General features: G+C 37.9%; 1 protein-coding gene across 1 annotated transcript; it reads right to left on the bottom strand.

The window, feature by feature from the left end:
* Positions 1-286: 286 nt before the first annotated feature.
* LOC142225320 (uncharacterized) lies at positions 287-5,230 on the bottom strand. The gene has a single exon (XM_075295093.1). It carries the CDS (start codon positions 5,228-5,230, stop codon positions 287-289), a length of 4,944 nt encoding a protein of 1,647 aa, XP_075151208.1.
* Positions 5,231-17,772: the final 12,542 nt, after the last annotated feature.

Raw genomic sequence — 17,772 nt, 5'->3', positions numbered from 1 at the left:
AGTCTGTTAAAGAATAAAATATGTTAAATTATAAGTATTATATGAATGAATGAAGATCATTATTAAGTATTTAAAAGTAAATTATGAAATATGGTAAAAATTATTTCTGTTAGGTTGGAGGAAGAACATTTTCGCCAACATTCTCCCCCCGAAGAACGACTGTTTTTGATGATGATTAATTAAGCGGAGGCCATTCGTTGGGAGTATTTTAGTTGAGCATCACAGCTCCGCTATGCTCCGACTCACAGCGATTTGAACAAGGCCCCGTTGTAAATTGAAGGTATGCTTAGTTGGCTATTGTCTTTTGGGCTATTGGTGTTGGCTGGTCTGGTGAATCTCCTGGAAGAAAGCAAATTTTAGAGATAGGTCTTTTTAGTATTTTATTTTTTGTTAGAATCGATACCACCCTTATGTGTCCATCGGCTCCAGAATGCGTTTCTTTTATACGTCCAAGTTGCCATTGGCCAGGACCACATCTCTCATCTGCGATTAAGACCAAATCTCCAACTTTCGCATTTGGTTCTGGACTTAACCATTTTGGTCTAGCCTGTAGTCGGTTGAGATATTCGTTCCGCCACCTTTTCCAGAAATGTTGCTTTAACCTTTCTATATATTTCCATCGTGTAAGATAGTTGACTGGGGTTTCAAGCAACGATGGTTCCTGAATACAAACTGTTGGCTCGCCAATTAAAAAATGGCCAGGAGTCAATACATCAAAGTCCGCTGGATCTGGTGTCAAAGGAGCAAGGGGTCGAGAGTTTAAGCAACCCTCAATTTGACATAGTAATGTGCTTAACTCCTCAAAGGTCAAAAGCCGTTCGTTAGTTATTCGTTTTAGATGAAATTTAGCCGACTTGACACCAGCTTCCCGCGTACAAATAAATAGGCATATATAGCCCTTGGAAGTCGCAGAAGACCTAACAGAAGAGGCTTTAATTGTTATGGGGCCTGCAAAATCTACCCCACTATGCTTGAAAGGACGTGATGGCTTAATACGGATACTAGGCAGATTCCCCATGATTTGACGAGCAGTCTTGGCCGATTGTCGAAAGCATGGCATGCATCTATGTATAATAGTTTTCGCCAATTGGTTACCTGACACTATCCAGAATTTACGATTTACATACGACATGGTCAATGTAATGCCACCATGAAGTGTCCTAATATGTGCATCTAAAATCAAAAGTTTAGATAAAGGATTTGACTTTGCCAATATAATGGGGTGTTTTACACAATAAGGTAAATCTGAATTTTGTAGGCGTCCGCCTACACGAATAATACCATCCTCGTCCAGATAAGGCATAAGCTTCAAAATGGAACTGTTTCTTATCTGACGCTTTAAAGCAAGCAGCTTAAACTCATCAGGAAAGTCAATTTTCTGTGTCAATTTGACAAGAGAATGTAAAGTTAGATTAATTTCTGACGTCGTAAGAAATCCTATTTGCTTTTTCCTCTTGTCTTGGCAATTGTGTACAAATCTTGTACATAAAGAAAGCACCCGTAGCAGGGTTTCTAATTTAGAGTATTTTTGCAAAATCTCAGGATATTGCAAAACATCTGAATTATGAGCAGAAATCTTTGCCCTCTTTTCTTCCAGATTTGTGTTCAAATTGGGAAGATTCTGAGGCCATAAATCCGAAGGTTCATAAAGGAAATTTGGTCCACGCCACCAAATTTCATTCTCAACCAATTCTCCAGGAATAATTCCTCGCGAAGCAGAATCTGCCGGATTTAGACCCGATGGAATATACCGCCATTCTAGTGGGTCACTAAATCTTTGAATTTCTGCTACCCTGTTGGCGACAAAAACATTCCAGTTGGAAGGAGATTTCCTTATCCAACTTAAAACAGTTAAACTATCACTCCAATAATAAAATTTTGAAATTTGCAGATCTCTTAACGAGACCTTGATTTTCTGAACCACCTTAATCAACAAGGATGCTGCGCACAATTCCAAACGTGGAATTGTCAAAACTTTAATGGGTGAAATTTTGGATTTGGCTTGAATCAGGTTGACAACAATATTACTAGTGGTCACAACTCTTGTATAGGCAACAGCCGCATATGCCACTGTTGATGCATCACAAAAGCAATGCAATTCAACTTCTGAGTGCTTTGACCAGTTAATCCATCTAGGGATTCTTATCTTCTCCAAATCAGGTAATGAAAAACGATATTTAAGCCAGCGATCCCTAATAGATTCTGGTATTTCTGAATCCCAATCAACCCCGTGTTCCCATAGGGTCTTAAATATCGACTTCACGACAACAGTACATGGGGTTAACCAACCTAGTGGATCGTATAGCCTGGCAGATTCTGATAAAATTGATCTTTTTGTTGGAGTGTGAGACTCAGCAAGTACTATTTTGAAAGAAAATGAATCGTCGTCAGTGTTCCACTGTATACCTAGCGTCTTGATCGTTTTTTCCTTATTAAAATCAAAAACAATGGATGGGTCTCTGTGCTCCTCGGGGATTTCACGGAGTAAATCCACAGAATTCGTTATCCATTTTCTGAGATTACACCCAGCCTTCTTAAGAAGACCACACAAGTCTCTGTACAAAACTAGTGCATTCTCAAAAGAGTCAGAGCCCGACAAAATGTCGTCAACATATGCATCGGACAACAAAATTCTTGAAGCCTCAGGAAAATCGGAATAAAAATCGTGAGCCAGTTTTCGAAGAACCCTGATAGCTAAATATGGTGCGGATGTAGTACCATACGTCACCGTGTTTAGCTCATATATCGATATTTCTTCAAAAGGCCTGAACCTCCAAAGAATCTGCTGAAATTTACGATGATGTGGAGAAACCATTATCTGTCGGAACATTTTTTCAATGTCCGCAGTGAAGGGTATTCTATGTCTTCTCCACTGAGTTATAACAGTAGGTAATTCATTCTGAAGGGCTGGCCCCGCAGATAGTAAATCGTTGAGAGAATCCATACCCTTCCTGCGGCTACTACCATCAAATACCACCCTCATCTTAGTGGTAGAACTGTCTTCTTTAAAGACACCATGATGAGGTAGAAAGTAGGAATTATGTCGAACATACCTTGGATATGTCCCAATCCTGGACATATGACCCAAGGATTCGTATTCGCGCATGAATGTCCTGTAAGAGTCTGCAAAGGTCGAGCGTCTCGAGAAAGATATTTCTAATTGCCTAAAACGCGTAAATGCGTTGTCAACATTGTTACTCACCACAGGCAGAGAATTATCTCGTAGAAGAGATTTAAATGGTAAATCAACTTCATAGTGACCACATCTGGTTCTCTTTGTAGTACGCTCAAAATGAGCCTCACAAGAAATTTCTTCAGCATTAAAATCTCTGCTTGAAGCCACCTCTTCCTGCTCCCAAAACGATTTCAAAATAGACTCCAGATTGGTATTATGAATGTGAACCCTATTGGAAGATATAGAGCCAGTGCGGCCAGAAAATACCCAACCAAAATGAGTATTCTGAAAAAAGAGTTCACCATGGACAAATGATTCTGCGGGTATTTTTATCCTTGAGCAGATATCGGACCCCAGAATCATATCTATTTTATCCGCATTGTAAAATTGGGGATCAGCCAAATTTTCACTGTCAATATTTGGCAAAGAAATATTTCTCGAAAAATATTCCGGAGTGTATGATGACAAATTCGTCAGGACCAAAGCCTTACAAGAAATAACCGGTTCATTTCTACGATTGAATAAACTCACGTCAACAGAATACCGCGAAAAACTACATTTACCCTCACCTATCCCGACTACTTCATAATTGCACTTGTTCCTCTTAAGGCCCATCATCTGAACCGCTGATTCCGTTATCAAACTGCCTTGTGAGCCCGGGTCAAGCAAAGCCCTTAGAGGGTATCGACCATGGTTTGAGTTAACAATCAAGCGGATAGTGTAAAGAAGTACAGATTGGAATGAATTGCCAAAATGGGAAGTAATTCTATTATTCGAGGACGTAGGGCAATTTTCATTAATAGAATCTGGGACTTCAGGCTCAGTACTGTGGAGGACAGTATGATGAGGCTGGCGACAAGTAATACATCGGAAAGGTGACACACAAGTATCAGGATTATGGCCGGGGAAAAGACAATTGCGACAAATACCCGAAGTAGAAACATATTTATTTTTATCTGAGAAGCTCAGAGCCAAAAATTTATAACATTTGGCCAAAGGGTGCAATTTATTGCAATAAGAACATTGGCCCTTAACAGGCTTTGAAATTTTACCTGCATTACAAGTCGTCCTCTTAGAACTCATTTTACTGGATTTAACATTTTTTGAAGTGCCCCTCATATTATCCATTGGAAAATTATCTCTAAGAGATTCAAGAGTTCTAAAAGTCCTCTCTAGAAACTCAAACATTTCAGCACGGGTTGGGATTTCAGTAGACGAACGTAGGGATTGTTCCCATTCCTTACGAGTCTGTAAATCCAGCTTCTGTCCAATAAGATGTATTATGATAGGATCCCAACTTTGAGTATCCATACCTAGATTCCTCAAAGACGACAAACATTCCTGTGTAGAGTCGAGCAAATTCTTGATGGAAATATATCCACCATCTGACTTTTCAATACCAAATAATTTACCTATCAAGTTACCCACAATTATCCTCTTATTGTGGTATCTTGATTCGAGAATCTTCCAAGCCGAGTCATAATTCGCATCGGTGGCAGATATATTCTTAATCAAATTTGCAGCCTCTCCACTTAAAGTACCCTTGAGGTAATAAAACTTTTGAATCTTAGTTAAGGAATCGTTGTTATGGACAAGAGAGAAATATATGTCGCGGAAGGATATCCATTCCATATATTCTCCCGTAAATTTTGGCAATGATATCTTAGGTAATCTCGTGTCGACACCGATGGTCGTATCCACGCGGCTATGTGGCACAGCGAAAGTACTAGCAAAAGGGGATTGAGTAGAGTTGTGTGGCAATGCATCAAGAAGCTTTCCTTTGAAAGTAAAATACAATTCCGAAAACTCAAAATAAAAATCCTCATCTAAATACGGAACATGTCCCTCATCCAATGACTCTTCTTGCACAACTCGAAGAATTTCTTGATGTTGACTTTCGAAAATATTGAAAATGTCGTCAACGCGTTGTGCCAAAGAAGTCACATAACCTGAAGTTCTCAAAGAGTCTTGCTTCGAATCGAATCGATCCGCATACTTTCGCAAAAACACCAACGCGTCACGTTGTCTTTGAATCATTACCTCTAAATCACCCATAATCAAACGCAAAAAAAATCAATAAAAAAAAAACACGCGGTCCTTTTTATTCGAGAAAAGAAAATTATCCGTAAAAAATCACAAAAAATCTGAATTAAATCGCGAATTCCCGGGTTTCGGCACCAAATGTTTACGTAAAGTAATAGATCGATCGAAATCAAGAAAAGAAAAAGTTAGGAATTCGAAATTTATAGTATTCAAATTTATTTTCAAGTTTTGAAAGAATATGTTTTACAAACACTTTTTCTTGAACTATACTTATCGCCAATGTTAACTGCTTGCTGGTCAGACAGAAAAAGGGAACGATATGACTATCAAAAGTAATGAGGAGGCCCAAAAAATTTGGAAATAATAAGGGAAATTTCTCTCATTGATTTCAAGCAAAGGTTCTTTTTATTACTAATTAAGTATAGTTACTCATGACAATGAGCGAGTGTAATGTATGTCGCTAGTACAATATTCATTAAGAAACAAAAAACAGCAACAACAATATCAATGGATCAATGCATATGCTAGCTAACGCACAAGCCATTGCTATTGTAGTTGCTATTTCTATGTTATTGCTTGTTAAAGAGGATAGACAAAAATGAGAGTAATATGAATCGAAACCTCAAACAAAAACAATTATGTATGGGAAATTTTAACAATTACTTTAGCAATGCAGTGTAGACGATAAATAAAGTATGAATGAATTTATAATGTTAACATAATGCAAAGAAATTTAACAGAATGCAACGAAATGTAAAGAAATAAACTACAGAGTCTGTTAAAGAATAAAATATGTTAAATTATAAGTATTATATGAATGAATGAAGATCATTATTAAGTATTTAAAAGTAAATTATGAAATATGGTAAAAATTATTTCTGTTAGGTTGGAGGAAGAACATTTTCGCCAACAATCTTGTTTAATATCTGCTCTCTAAAAAATGTTAATATCTAGACAATTTCATCTCTCTTTAACTCAGAACAAATTGAAGTCAACACGGAAGAGTTGCTGTGGTAAAGAAAGAGAATCTGCTCAGACTTTGTTACCAGTAACACTAACATACATGAGAGAGATCAACACTTGTGTTAACATAAATGTCACAAAGATTTCTTCATAAAGGAAAAGCTATCGTTTCGCATTGCAGGTCTCTTCAAATTTACTGATGGTGGTAGTAGAGAAAAAGAGATATAATCCCCATAAGCACACCCAGAGAAGGAATATGATCACCTCAACCATGTTTCAAGAGCAAGATGTTATTTTTGAATGGTGACCATGTAACATGTTTGTCGCAACCATGTTGTTTTCTCGGAGATTATGTGTCTGATATCGGCAAGCATATTATTTTTGGCGAGAAAAGAACATTTTTGCCATAAACATGTTACATGGTCACCATCAAAAAATAACATTTTGCTCTTGAAACATGGTTGAGGTGATCATATTCCTTCTCTGCGTGCAAAATACCAGCCATAAGAGTTCATATGTAACTATTACCCCTATATATGTATGTATACAAATAAGCATTGTGTAATTTTGAAAAATATCACCAAGTTAAATATCATGATAAAATTTCGCATTTAAGATATACTATAAACATCACTTAATCGCACGAGTACTACTTATGGAGCAGTGTTGTCTACTATTGAGGAGAAAAGAATAGCTATATCAAACAAAATGAAATTGTCGTGATTTGGCGCCAATGATTTTTTTCATTACTCTTAATTCATTTTTTCTTCTATAAGAGGGTGGAAACATTTCTGTTTCCAAGTGGTTTCACCGCAATGTATAACGCCGTTCGTACTCGGTGATAAGAGAGAAGTACACCACTGTGGCATCACAATGGACTGAATAGTCCAAGTGAGCATGAAATATCGGGCTGACACTATACCTAACCTAACCTAAAACATGTGGTGGATCAAGAAGTCTAATCTTGGGATCGGTTTATATGGGTGCTAATTGCCCCCTATTGCAATGTCATCCGACATACATCAATTCAAACTATTTGTTCAAGCCGATATCTTGGTTCGTTCGGAGGTAAGTGTGATTTCGACAGACGCAAGGACGGACACGACTAGATGTCAGACTCAGAATTTTATACTTTATGGGATCTAAGACCAATATTTCTTTGTGTTGCATCTTCTATGGTTAAGGGTACAATAAAAATAAAATAAAATTCGTTGATTTTTACGTTATGGAAAATGTTGGTTATTTTGTCATTATAGTGGCAACACAAAAAATTTGATAAATAAACGTAATTTACAGTCAGTGATAAACACAATCTCTATATATTGGCCGATATTTTAATATATGTACGTATATGGCAAAGTGGCAGAATTAAAACCGTACATGACTAGATTTCCAGCTAATAGCAATTTCACAGCAAAAGCTATAAAATAGCTAAATTGGCATCACTGTTGTAGAGTAACAACTTTGCTCACACATATTTCTATTTTCCTATAAATACACATACCCCCGATGTCTCCTATGAGAATTAGACCAACAACCGTTTGATACAATCGCATTCTCTAGATGTGATATATGAAGAGAACAAACACTCTTCGTCATTTTAGTACAATGGGGACCAACAACCGTTTGATACAATCTCATTCTCTCGATGTGATATACGAAGAGAGCAAACACTCTTCGTCATTTGGGCACAATACAGAGTCGGCTATAAAGAGTACGTTATTATCATTGAGAGGAATATACATACATGGTACCTCATTGATCAAAGAGATTTGCCTCTTTGTATATACTCTATTGATTGAGAGATCTATGAATGAGTTATGGTCACCAATTATCTTAAAAATTTTACTTTCAAATTAAGGGACCCATGACATTCCTAAACTTATGCACTGTATCAGACATATGTGCTTGTTTGTGTATGTGTGCGTTTGTGATCTTATGGCATCTAGGGTTTCCGCACATTTACAATGTCAACAATTCCCTGACACTTGTCTTGAACCAATGTTTGTTAATATTTCCTCTGTTTTAAGGGCAAACATCATTATCCGCATTAAGAAAAAAAAAAACAGAGACAAAGACAGACGAAAATGAAACACCAGAAAAACACTTTCTTATTTAATTTCTACTCATCAGGCCTCTTTTGCTGTTGTCATCCTATTAGGGTATTTTGGCCCTCATTTTAGTACTCCGGATGGTGGTTACTTAAGTAGGCAAGATATTGTTGATGTACAAACTTGGTCAAAAGTTTCCTTTTTGTGCTTTTGCTTGTGCAAAAGTCAAGTATGCCATGGTGCTGCTGGGTGTAGAAAAGATTTTTGTTTTCGACTACCTCGTTTCGTTTTTCTTCTTCAAGTAAACAATTGCAAAATTTTTGTGCATTGTTTTTTCCCTGACATCTTGGACTCCTCTCATGGCTGAGGGGTTATCCGTTGAACAAAAATGAGAAGAAAAAACACCCATAACACAATGATGGTAATAAAAAGTGAAAATCCGTCTAGAGCGTCGGGGCCAAACGCAACCAAAAAACAAAAAAAAATGGCTTACAAAAATGTTTATGTTTGCTTTTAATGTTTTAGACGTGAGCACTCATTTCATCCACATCATAATAATCCTCACCAACCAGCCACCACCATCAGCGATCCATCCATTCATCCGACAACGACATCATTACAAATAGCATCACAGTAGAAGTAGGTGCCCAATATCACCTTCATTGGGCATGGGTGACGCCCTAAAAAAAAAAAAACAAAAACATTTTACGCGCTCATCGCAATAAAAAAGAGCCATCAAACGACAACATAATCATTGCCGTTGACGATAAGACGACCAACATAAAAATGAGAATATTGTGGAACTATTGCAGTGCTAATCTGTTACAGTGGGGTTTGGTGAGACAAAAAAAACGCTACACTTCAATGATTCACATCCATTATTTGCAATTAGGTCACCTTTAAGCAACGCCATCGAGAAGACCATTCTTGAGGAAATTTTTAATTTTTATCGTGGGAATCTTACAAAAATCCAAGATCTCAAATTGGCAGGCATCTGATTGAAGATGTCCGAAATAGCAATCGCATTGATCGGAGTGATCCCTTAAAAGCGATGGGGGAACGGTGTAAAATATTTTCTGAATCACAGTAGAGGGACTGTAGGTCCGAAGGTCTCAATGCGGGAACTGTAGACCAGAAAACTATCAGGGAGAACCCGTGGGCCTAAAGATTTTTGTGGCGTAATTGTAGGTCCGAAGGTCTCAATGCGGGAACTGTAGACCAGAAAACTATCAGGGTGAACCCGTGGGCCTAAAGATCTTTGTGGCGTAATTGTAGGACCGAAAGTCTTACTGAGATAATTCTAGGCAGGAACGTCTCTGACAGGAAACTATAGACCCGAATATTTCAGTGGGAGAACTGTATGATAGATTGATGCAGTGGTGGAACCGTAGCAGGACAATTCTAGGAAGGAACGTTTCAAATGGGGAACTCTATGTCGGATTGTATCAATGGGGAACTGTATCCGTTCCGAATGTCTCAGTTAGGAAACTGTAGGTTCTAAAATCTCAGTGGATGAACTGTAGGCCGTAAGGTAACAGTGGCACGAGAGTTGCAGTGGCAGAACTTTACGGTAGTGATGGAACTCCACGTCCGAAGGAGAGCAATTGTAGGCTTTAAACTTCCAGACGGGGGATCTGTATGGTCGAAGGTTTCATTGGCGAAACTGTAGACCCGAAAGTCTATGTGTTGGAACTGTTGGCCCAAAGATCCAAGTGGATCAATTCTAGCTAGGAAAGTCTCAGGAATGGAATTATAGACCTGAAAGTTTTAGTGGGAAAACTGTATGGTCGAACGTCTTAGTGGAAAAAGCTACGAAGTTACAAAGGCGTGTAATTGTAGACTGTAGGTTCTATAATACAGTAGTGGGGGTATTCCAGGTCTGAAGGATATCAGTTGTAGTCTTTAAACTTTCAGCGGGGGGTCTGTATGGTCGAAGGTCTCATTGGGGGAACTGTAGACCCGAAAGTCTCTGTGTTGGAACTGTTGGCCCAAAGATCCAAGTGAAGCAATTCTAGCGAGGAAAGACTCAGGAAGGGAATTGTAGACCTGAAAGTTTTATTGGAAAAACTGTATGGTCGAACGTCTTAGTGGTAAAACTACGAAGGTAGAAGGCATGTAATTGTAAATAGACTTTAAACTCTCAGAAATGGAAATGAGGGCTCTAGGATTCCATGGGCCCGATTCCATGTTAAGCTCAATGACAAGGGACCTCCTTTTTATAGCCGAGTCCGAACGGCGTTCCACATTGCAGTTAAACCACTTAGAGAAGCTTTGAAACCCTCAGAAATGTCACCAGCATTACTGAGGTGGGATAATCCACCGCTGAAAAACGTTTTGGTGTTCGGTCGAAGCAGGAATCGAATCCATGACCTTGTGTATGCAAGGCGGGCATGCTAACCATTGCACCACGGTGGCTCCCAATGATTTTAGTGAGGCAATTGTAGGCCCGAAAATCTGCGAATGGCGTGCTGTAGGCTCGACAGTTTCGGTGAGGAAACTGTATGTCCGAAAGTCTCAGTGACAGTATTGTAGGTCCAATGGTTATAGTGGGGCGGTTATGGGTCCGAAAGTTTCCGAAGGTCGCGCTGTAGGCTCTAAAGCTTCTATGGGAGAACTCTATGCTTGAAATTGTCAGCAGATCCGAAGGCCTCAGTGGTGGAACTGTAGGTCCCAAGGTCCAATAGGAGGAATATCTCAGATAGGGAATTGTAGGCCCTAAAGTTTTAGTGAGAAAACTATATGGTCGTACGTCTTAGTGGAAGAACTGTATGTAGGAAGATGTGCAATTGTAGAACTTTAAGTCTCAGAGTAGGAGATGTAGGCTACAAAGTTTCATTGAGGAAACAGTATGCTCGCAGGTCTCAGCACGACAACTCAGTAGTGAAACTATAGGCATAAACATTTCAGTGGGAGAACATTATAGGTCGAAGGCCTTAATTCGGACACTATAGCTCCGAAGTAGAGCAATTGTAGGCCATAAAATCTCAGAGAGGGAGCTGTAGGCGCGAAAGTTTCGGTGCTCAAAGGCCTTAGGCCCTAAGGCGTCAGTGGTAGAACTGAGATCCAAATGTGGAGAAACTCTAGATCTGAAAGCCTAAGTGGTGACACTGTTAGCCCGAATGTATTAATCATATTTTTCATACTTTTATCCTCTCTTTGCCACTGTCATCGAAAATCAATGTAGAAAATACACGAAGCATTTCTCAATATCTGTGCGAAGAAATTTGTACTCATTTATAAAATGAAATTTCGAGAATAAAAGAAGGACCACTCGTGCGACCACCTTAAAGGGCCAACAAATTGCAAGCGGTAAGCTACTGAAACCAATTGGCAAAGCACCAAGGCTAACACCAATAACCATTAACAAAGTGACCATCGTTGATGCTGATGATCCATTGCTGCATGTACTCACATAATCACGTAAGAAAGTGAAATCGATTTTGTTGCCAAAATGTCTCCATTGTTTTGTCAGGTTGAATGTTTGCTATAGCGGGAGATATTTCTTTTTTATGAACTGAACGTGATCAATTTTTCCGACTGGCTGGATAGATGAGATGATGGCTGAATTGAATGATCAGTTTTTTTGTTTTTTTTTTTGTTTCTTCTGCCTTTTTGGGAGTTGAGTATTTTTTTATTTTCTTCGAATATAAAAAATCTTATTGTCATGATTTCATGAGGCTAAGGATTGTGGAGGTTTTTGGGGGTGCTCGAACATGGTGATGAGGGTGATAAGTACGCACAATATTTCTGTTATCGGTGACAAGGCATCTCCGACTTCCAATAACGGTTATTGTTTGGATGGTGGTTTTTATGGCTGCCATCCGAACGTGTTTGAGGCTATGGGGTCAAGTTGGTAGGTATTGCTTGTACAGAGAAACAAATTGACTTTAAAATAATGCCTTTTTAATGCTTCAATTAATAAATTACCCATGGTGCTACGTTAACTTCTGTTAGGGTAATGAAGAAAACTGAAACGAATTATAAGGCTTGCGGACAATCATATGTGGATTTTAGAGGGAAAACATCTTCGCCCAAGACTGCTTACTGTATCCCACCTTTTTAACTTTTACTTGGCAGGAGCTCCTCTACTACCATCAGATGTTCATTTGATAACCGCATAGGTTATAACACAGTTACATCACGTAGAAACATCGAGGAGTTTGAGGTGAAGATTAATGACTAACGGTTGGCTGATAAGTCCCCGGTCTAACAAAGAAAAACACATTTTTTGTCAAAATTCGTTTTTATTATTCAACATAGTTCCCTTCAAGAGCGATACAACGATTATAACGACCTTCAAATTTTTTGATACCATTTTGGTAGTACTCCTTCGGTTTTGCCTCAAAATAGGCCTCAATTTCGGCGATCACCTTTTCATTGCAGCCAAATTTTTTCCCTGCGAGCATACTTTTGAGGTCTGAGAACAAGAACAAGTTGCTGGGGGCCAGATCTGGAAAATACGGTGGGTGGGAAAGCAATTCGAAGCCCAAATCATGAATTTTTGCCATCGTTCTCAATGACTTGTGGCACGGTGCGTTGTCTGGTGGAACAACACTTTTTTCTTCTTCATATGGGACCATTTTGCCGCGATTTCGACCTTCAAACGCTCCAATAACGCCATATAATAGTCACTGTTTATGGTTTTTCCCTTCTCAAGATAATCGATAAAAATCATTCCATGCGCATCCCAAAAAACAGAGGTCATTACTTTGCCAGCGGAGACGGTTCACCGGTCGCTGTCCACTCAGCCGACTGTCGATTGGACTCAGGAGTGTAGTGATGGAGCCATGTTTCATCCATTGTCACATATCGACGGAAAAACTCGGATGTATCACGAGTTAACAGCTGCAAACACCGCTCAGAATCATCAACACGTTGTTGTTTTTGGTCAAATGTGAGCTCGCGCGGCACCCATTTTGCACAGAGCTTCCGCATATTCAAATATTGATGAATGATATGACCAACACGTTCCTTTGATATCTTTAAGGCCTCTGCTATCTCGATCAACGTCATTTTACGGTCATTCAAAATCATTTTGTGGATTTGTTTGATGTTTTCGTCGGTAACTACCTCTTTCGGGCGTCCACTGTGTTCACCGTCCTCCGTGCTCATTTCACCACGCTTGAATTTTGCATACCAATCAATTATTGTTGATTTCCCAAGTTTTTGCCAAGTTTTTGCTTCCACCGTATTTTTCCCCTTCAGAAAACAGTATTTTATCAAAACACGAAATTCCTTTTTTTCCATTTTTTCACAATAACAAAAGTTGCTTCACAAAAGACGCTCTTTCTCACAAATTAATTGACTTACAGACGTCAAATTTTGACACGAATAATTTGAAGGTTGGTACTATATAAAAATAATATGCATTTAATACTAGCGACGCCATGTGTCAGACCGGGTACTTATCAACCAACCGTTATCTCCTTGCTCTCAGGGATTTCTTTGTCAGCAGGAATCTGAAACTCTCCACTCTGAAACCGACGGCATCTATTTTCACATCGTGGGCCAAAGAAGTGAATCAAGAGCTTAATATATACATTTGGGTTCAGGGCAAGAACTACAAGGTTTATGGTGTGGCGTTCGATTTGTTCCTTTTCGGAAAGCATGCGCGTGCTAAAAACGTTAGGAGTAGAAACAAGATTATGAAGGTATTGGAAATATAAAGATACGAAAGACCTTCAAAAGTCTATATGTAGTCCCCTTATTGATTATGCCAATATTAGCGAGACCCAATGGAGAAATTTTCTACTATGTTGCGGATTGCAATACCATACTTTGCAGCATGAGTCAAAAATGTTCTCGGTGAAGCAACACTGAGACTTTCTCACCAACCAGCACGTGATAAAGTGCAGAGGGGTAAACCACCCAAGCAGGGCACCAGCCGAACGAGCCAAGCCCAGCCGGTGCGATTTCAGGAAAGACCAACAATCAATTAACCACATGATCGGCGATGACATTGATATAGGAATAAGGGTGGAATTTGTGGCCGTGTACACGGAAGCGGTTCAGACAGCAATAACTTACTAGCGTTGCGCTGGGTGGAAGACCGCACCCACCAGTCAGCGATGACAAGAGACAGATGTCCAGTGAGACCAGATCTGTGCTATCTTAGTTAAGACCTGGTATCTCCAGGTATTTGAACAGTTATCTCTCACTTCCCTGCAATTCAAGATGTGCGCTCGGATTGTGGACATTCGCCTCAAATCTCGAGATATCCTTTTGTGTTTCCTGCAAAACGAACAGACCTGACATCTACCTTACTCTGGACTCATTCAATAGAGGCAGCTCGCTTCCTCGAACTGGATATAGAAGCTTAAAATGCCGTTTGTAATTTATTTTTTATCTTTGTTATGTTCCTTATATGTTTCATACATCAATTTCCAGGGGCTGCAACAACAATAATAACTTGTCAGCTCCAAAGATCAATTTTCCTAACATTTCGTTTTAATTTTTTAATAACGAATCAGTTTCAAACAGTTACTCGTTTTTGTGCCATGCATTTCTCAAATTATAAATTCTATATCTCTCTGGCTCTCTTTTGCTGGCAACCATTTCACCACAATGTCTCCACCATATTGTTATGTTACGCTACCCCATGAGTATTTCACAATCTATTTAGTTATCCTTAATCGAATTACTACCAAATGGATTTTGCTTATTCCAATGGCTTTATTTTTATAAATATATTCTATTTTTAATTATTTTGCATCATTTAAATTCACCAAAAGTTGGCCTTTCTGATTTACTTCGTGTGTAGTGGTCTCAGTAACACAGTTACCTTGATTGAAATTGTTCACGTTAACCCTATGCAAATTAAGCTAATGTCACTTTTAGTGGTTAACGTTTTCAGCTGACTTAACATTCTAATGACTAAATAATAACCAATTGGTTGGGATGATAATGTCTTCCCAATTACCTATCTCAATTACCTTTCTAATCGTGATGCTAATACATTTTGGATTGGATTTTGCAGTGAAGTAGCAAACAAAGAATTCATTCAGTGTAAAAAAATTGTGGACGTTTACAGAGGACGTGCAAATATCTCTAGTAAGGAGTCCGTTGCTGAAATTAACGAATAGCAAACCTGAATCACTCAACTTCTTCCAAATATTTCTAGTTTTTCATATCATTTATAAATTTAATGGTGACGAACAACATATAGGAGGAAACCTATTCTTCGTTTCTTGTTTATTTTTTTTTTATTTTATTTGCGATGACACAGGTGAAACTAATTAGGACAGACAATTACTTGGGCTAAATAAAAACACATTATGGTAGACCGTCGCTATGAATGTTGGTATGTCCCACCCACCCAAAGGCTTTTGTTTTCTTTTCTTGTTTTTGGTAAGGCCTAATTGAATTTTGTCAAAACAGATATGACCTGGTTTAAAAATAACAACAACAATAATGATTTCTCAATTTCTACAGTTTTATTAATTTATATTTTATTTGTTTTATTTCTCAGTGGAAGACAAATGTTAAAACAACTGTTGAATTATACGAAAGACAGTCCATGGTATTCACGAAATCATGTCTTCATACCATATGAACGTGCTGGGTCATTGAACTCAAATTGTGCTCCAGCAAAAGATAATAACCGAAAAGATTAGCAAATTTGTTTGAATATTTGCTTTTCATTTTTTTTGGAAGAACCATAGCCACTAATATAATTAAATTAAAAAAATAACTAAATAAAAAATATATATTTTTTTAAATTACAGAATTTCTTTGTACCTCACTTTTACAAAAAATTATATTGACCCCCCCCTGACAACACCATAGACTTTACAATACCCTTGGACTAAGGTAATTGGATCTCAGTCATTATTTTTAGTGGGCATTTGCACTTGAACCTTAGCCTAAGCCTCCTCTTTACATGGTAAAGTCCATTGTAGCCAAGATTCCTTGGCATTTCACATTTAGCATTTTAGCATGTTAAGAAAAATCGATGGTTTATTAGCCTCATTGTTGTTGTTGTTGCCATTTATGGCTGGCTGTATTCTTATTGTTTGTTTAATTAAATTCTAAATTAATTATTTTCGTGTATAAATGTTTTAACCTTGAACTTGCAGTACTAACAATTAATTGCAACAGCCAGAAACGACATCGGCATCAACACATCTGCTGCAGCAGCAGCAATAACAACAGCCCACCGCCATTGGACATCAGCAACCAAAATTAACTTCACTCTCTGTGAACCGTGGCTAAATGTGTGGAGAGTGAGCATTGTATTGAATGCAAGTGAGTGAGAGTGTGTGTTAAACTTTGTTTGCTATGAATATTTGTAGATGAAATAATTCTCACACAGCCATACAGATATGAAGCAAAGTGTCGAGTTACTTGAGTGTATAATAAAGTCAACCGACCATAATTAAAAAAGAATAAAGTTTAATTAACAAGCCATGGTAGTAACACAGAGGCTAATGCTTCAAATCTTATACCCCAGACCAACCCCTCCCCTCAGCACACAGGTATCAAGTGATCTCCAAAAAAAAAATCCCTATGATAAACAAAAAACACAGCCAACTCATCTTTAGGGGAAAATCACAAAACCAAAAATATGATTTAAATAAAACTTTAATACGCCAACAAAAACAATTCATACAAGTTAAAATATCACAAAAAGTGTGGATACAATTAATTAATAATAACAATAATGAGCACTTTGCATTGCTTCAGCAACAACAAAACAGCATGGGTTTAGAGGTAAGCAAAGGTAAAAAAGCTCATCGTCATCATCACTACGCTTAACTGAATGGATTTAATTTTAATGCTGGCTACTAGCATCCATTCAACCATTCATCCATACAACCGGCTCATCCATCGTCAAATTATAGCCGGGACTTGAACAGAAGCACAAGCTGCGGGAGCACTTGTTAAGAGGGCATAAGTAGCAGTAGTAGGGAATGGATGGATGATTTGTTTTATTGGATTTCACTTTGAAGTAGTATATAGAACAGCAGAGTGAAGTAGTGATGGAAGCTGTACTAGTGATTAAAAAATCGTTGTACACTAACGATGGAATTATCCACTTTTAAATCACATGCAATTTGTTTTTATTTCCCGTTGTAAAAATGAAAATAGTTTAATTTTTTATATTAAAATAAAAATAAAGCTATTTGTTAAAAGTAATATTTTTATTGCAAACATTTTTTATTCTCATCAATAATATGTATGTTAAAGGGAAAATTTGCGTAGTAATAGTATTATGCAATATTTTAGTTGTTATTATTCACCACATTTTTCACCTTGGGCAAAGAGACTATGCAATATTTCGCTCTCACTCTCCACAATGATCTCTTGTTAAGCAAGAACACAAAATCAATATTTGATATGACACAATACATTACCTCACACATGTTACACATGATTTCAAGCGAAATTTGTAGAAATTCACTACGAAAACATTATTAGCCATGAAAGGAAAGAAGCTTTCAAAGACTTTCTTCAAATAGCTAATGAAAAAAAAAGAGAGAGCTAATATTATAGTACTTGTTTTTGTTCCGTATTCATATGGACTCGCACACAATCACACAC

Source organism: Haematobia irritans, chromosome 2, assembly GCF_050003625.1.
Source record: "Haematobia irritans isolate KBUSLIRL chromosome 2, ASM5000362v1, whole genome shotgun sequence".
In the NCBI taxonomy this organism is placed as follows: Eukaryota; Metazoa; Arthropoda; class Insecta; order Diptera; family Muscidae; genus Haematobia; species Haematobia irritans.
This window is presented reverse-complemented; position numbering and strand designations above follow the sequence as displayed.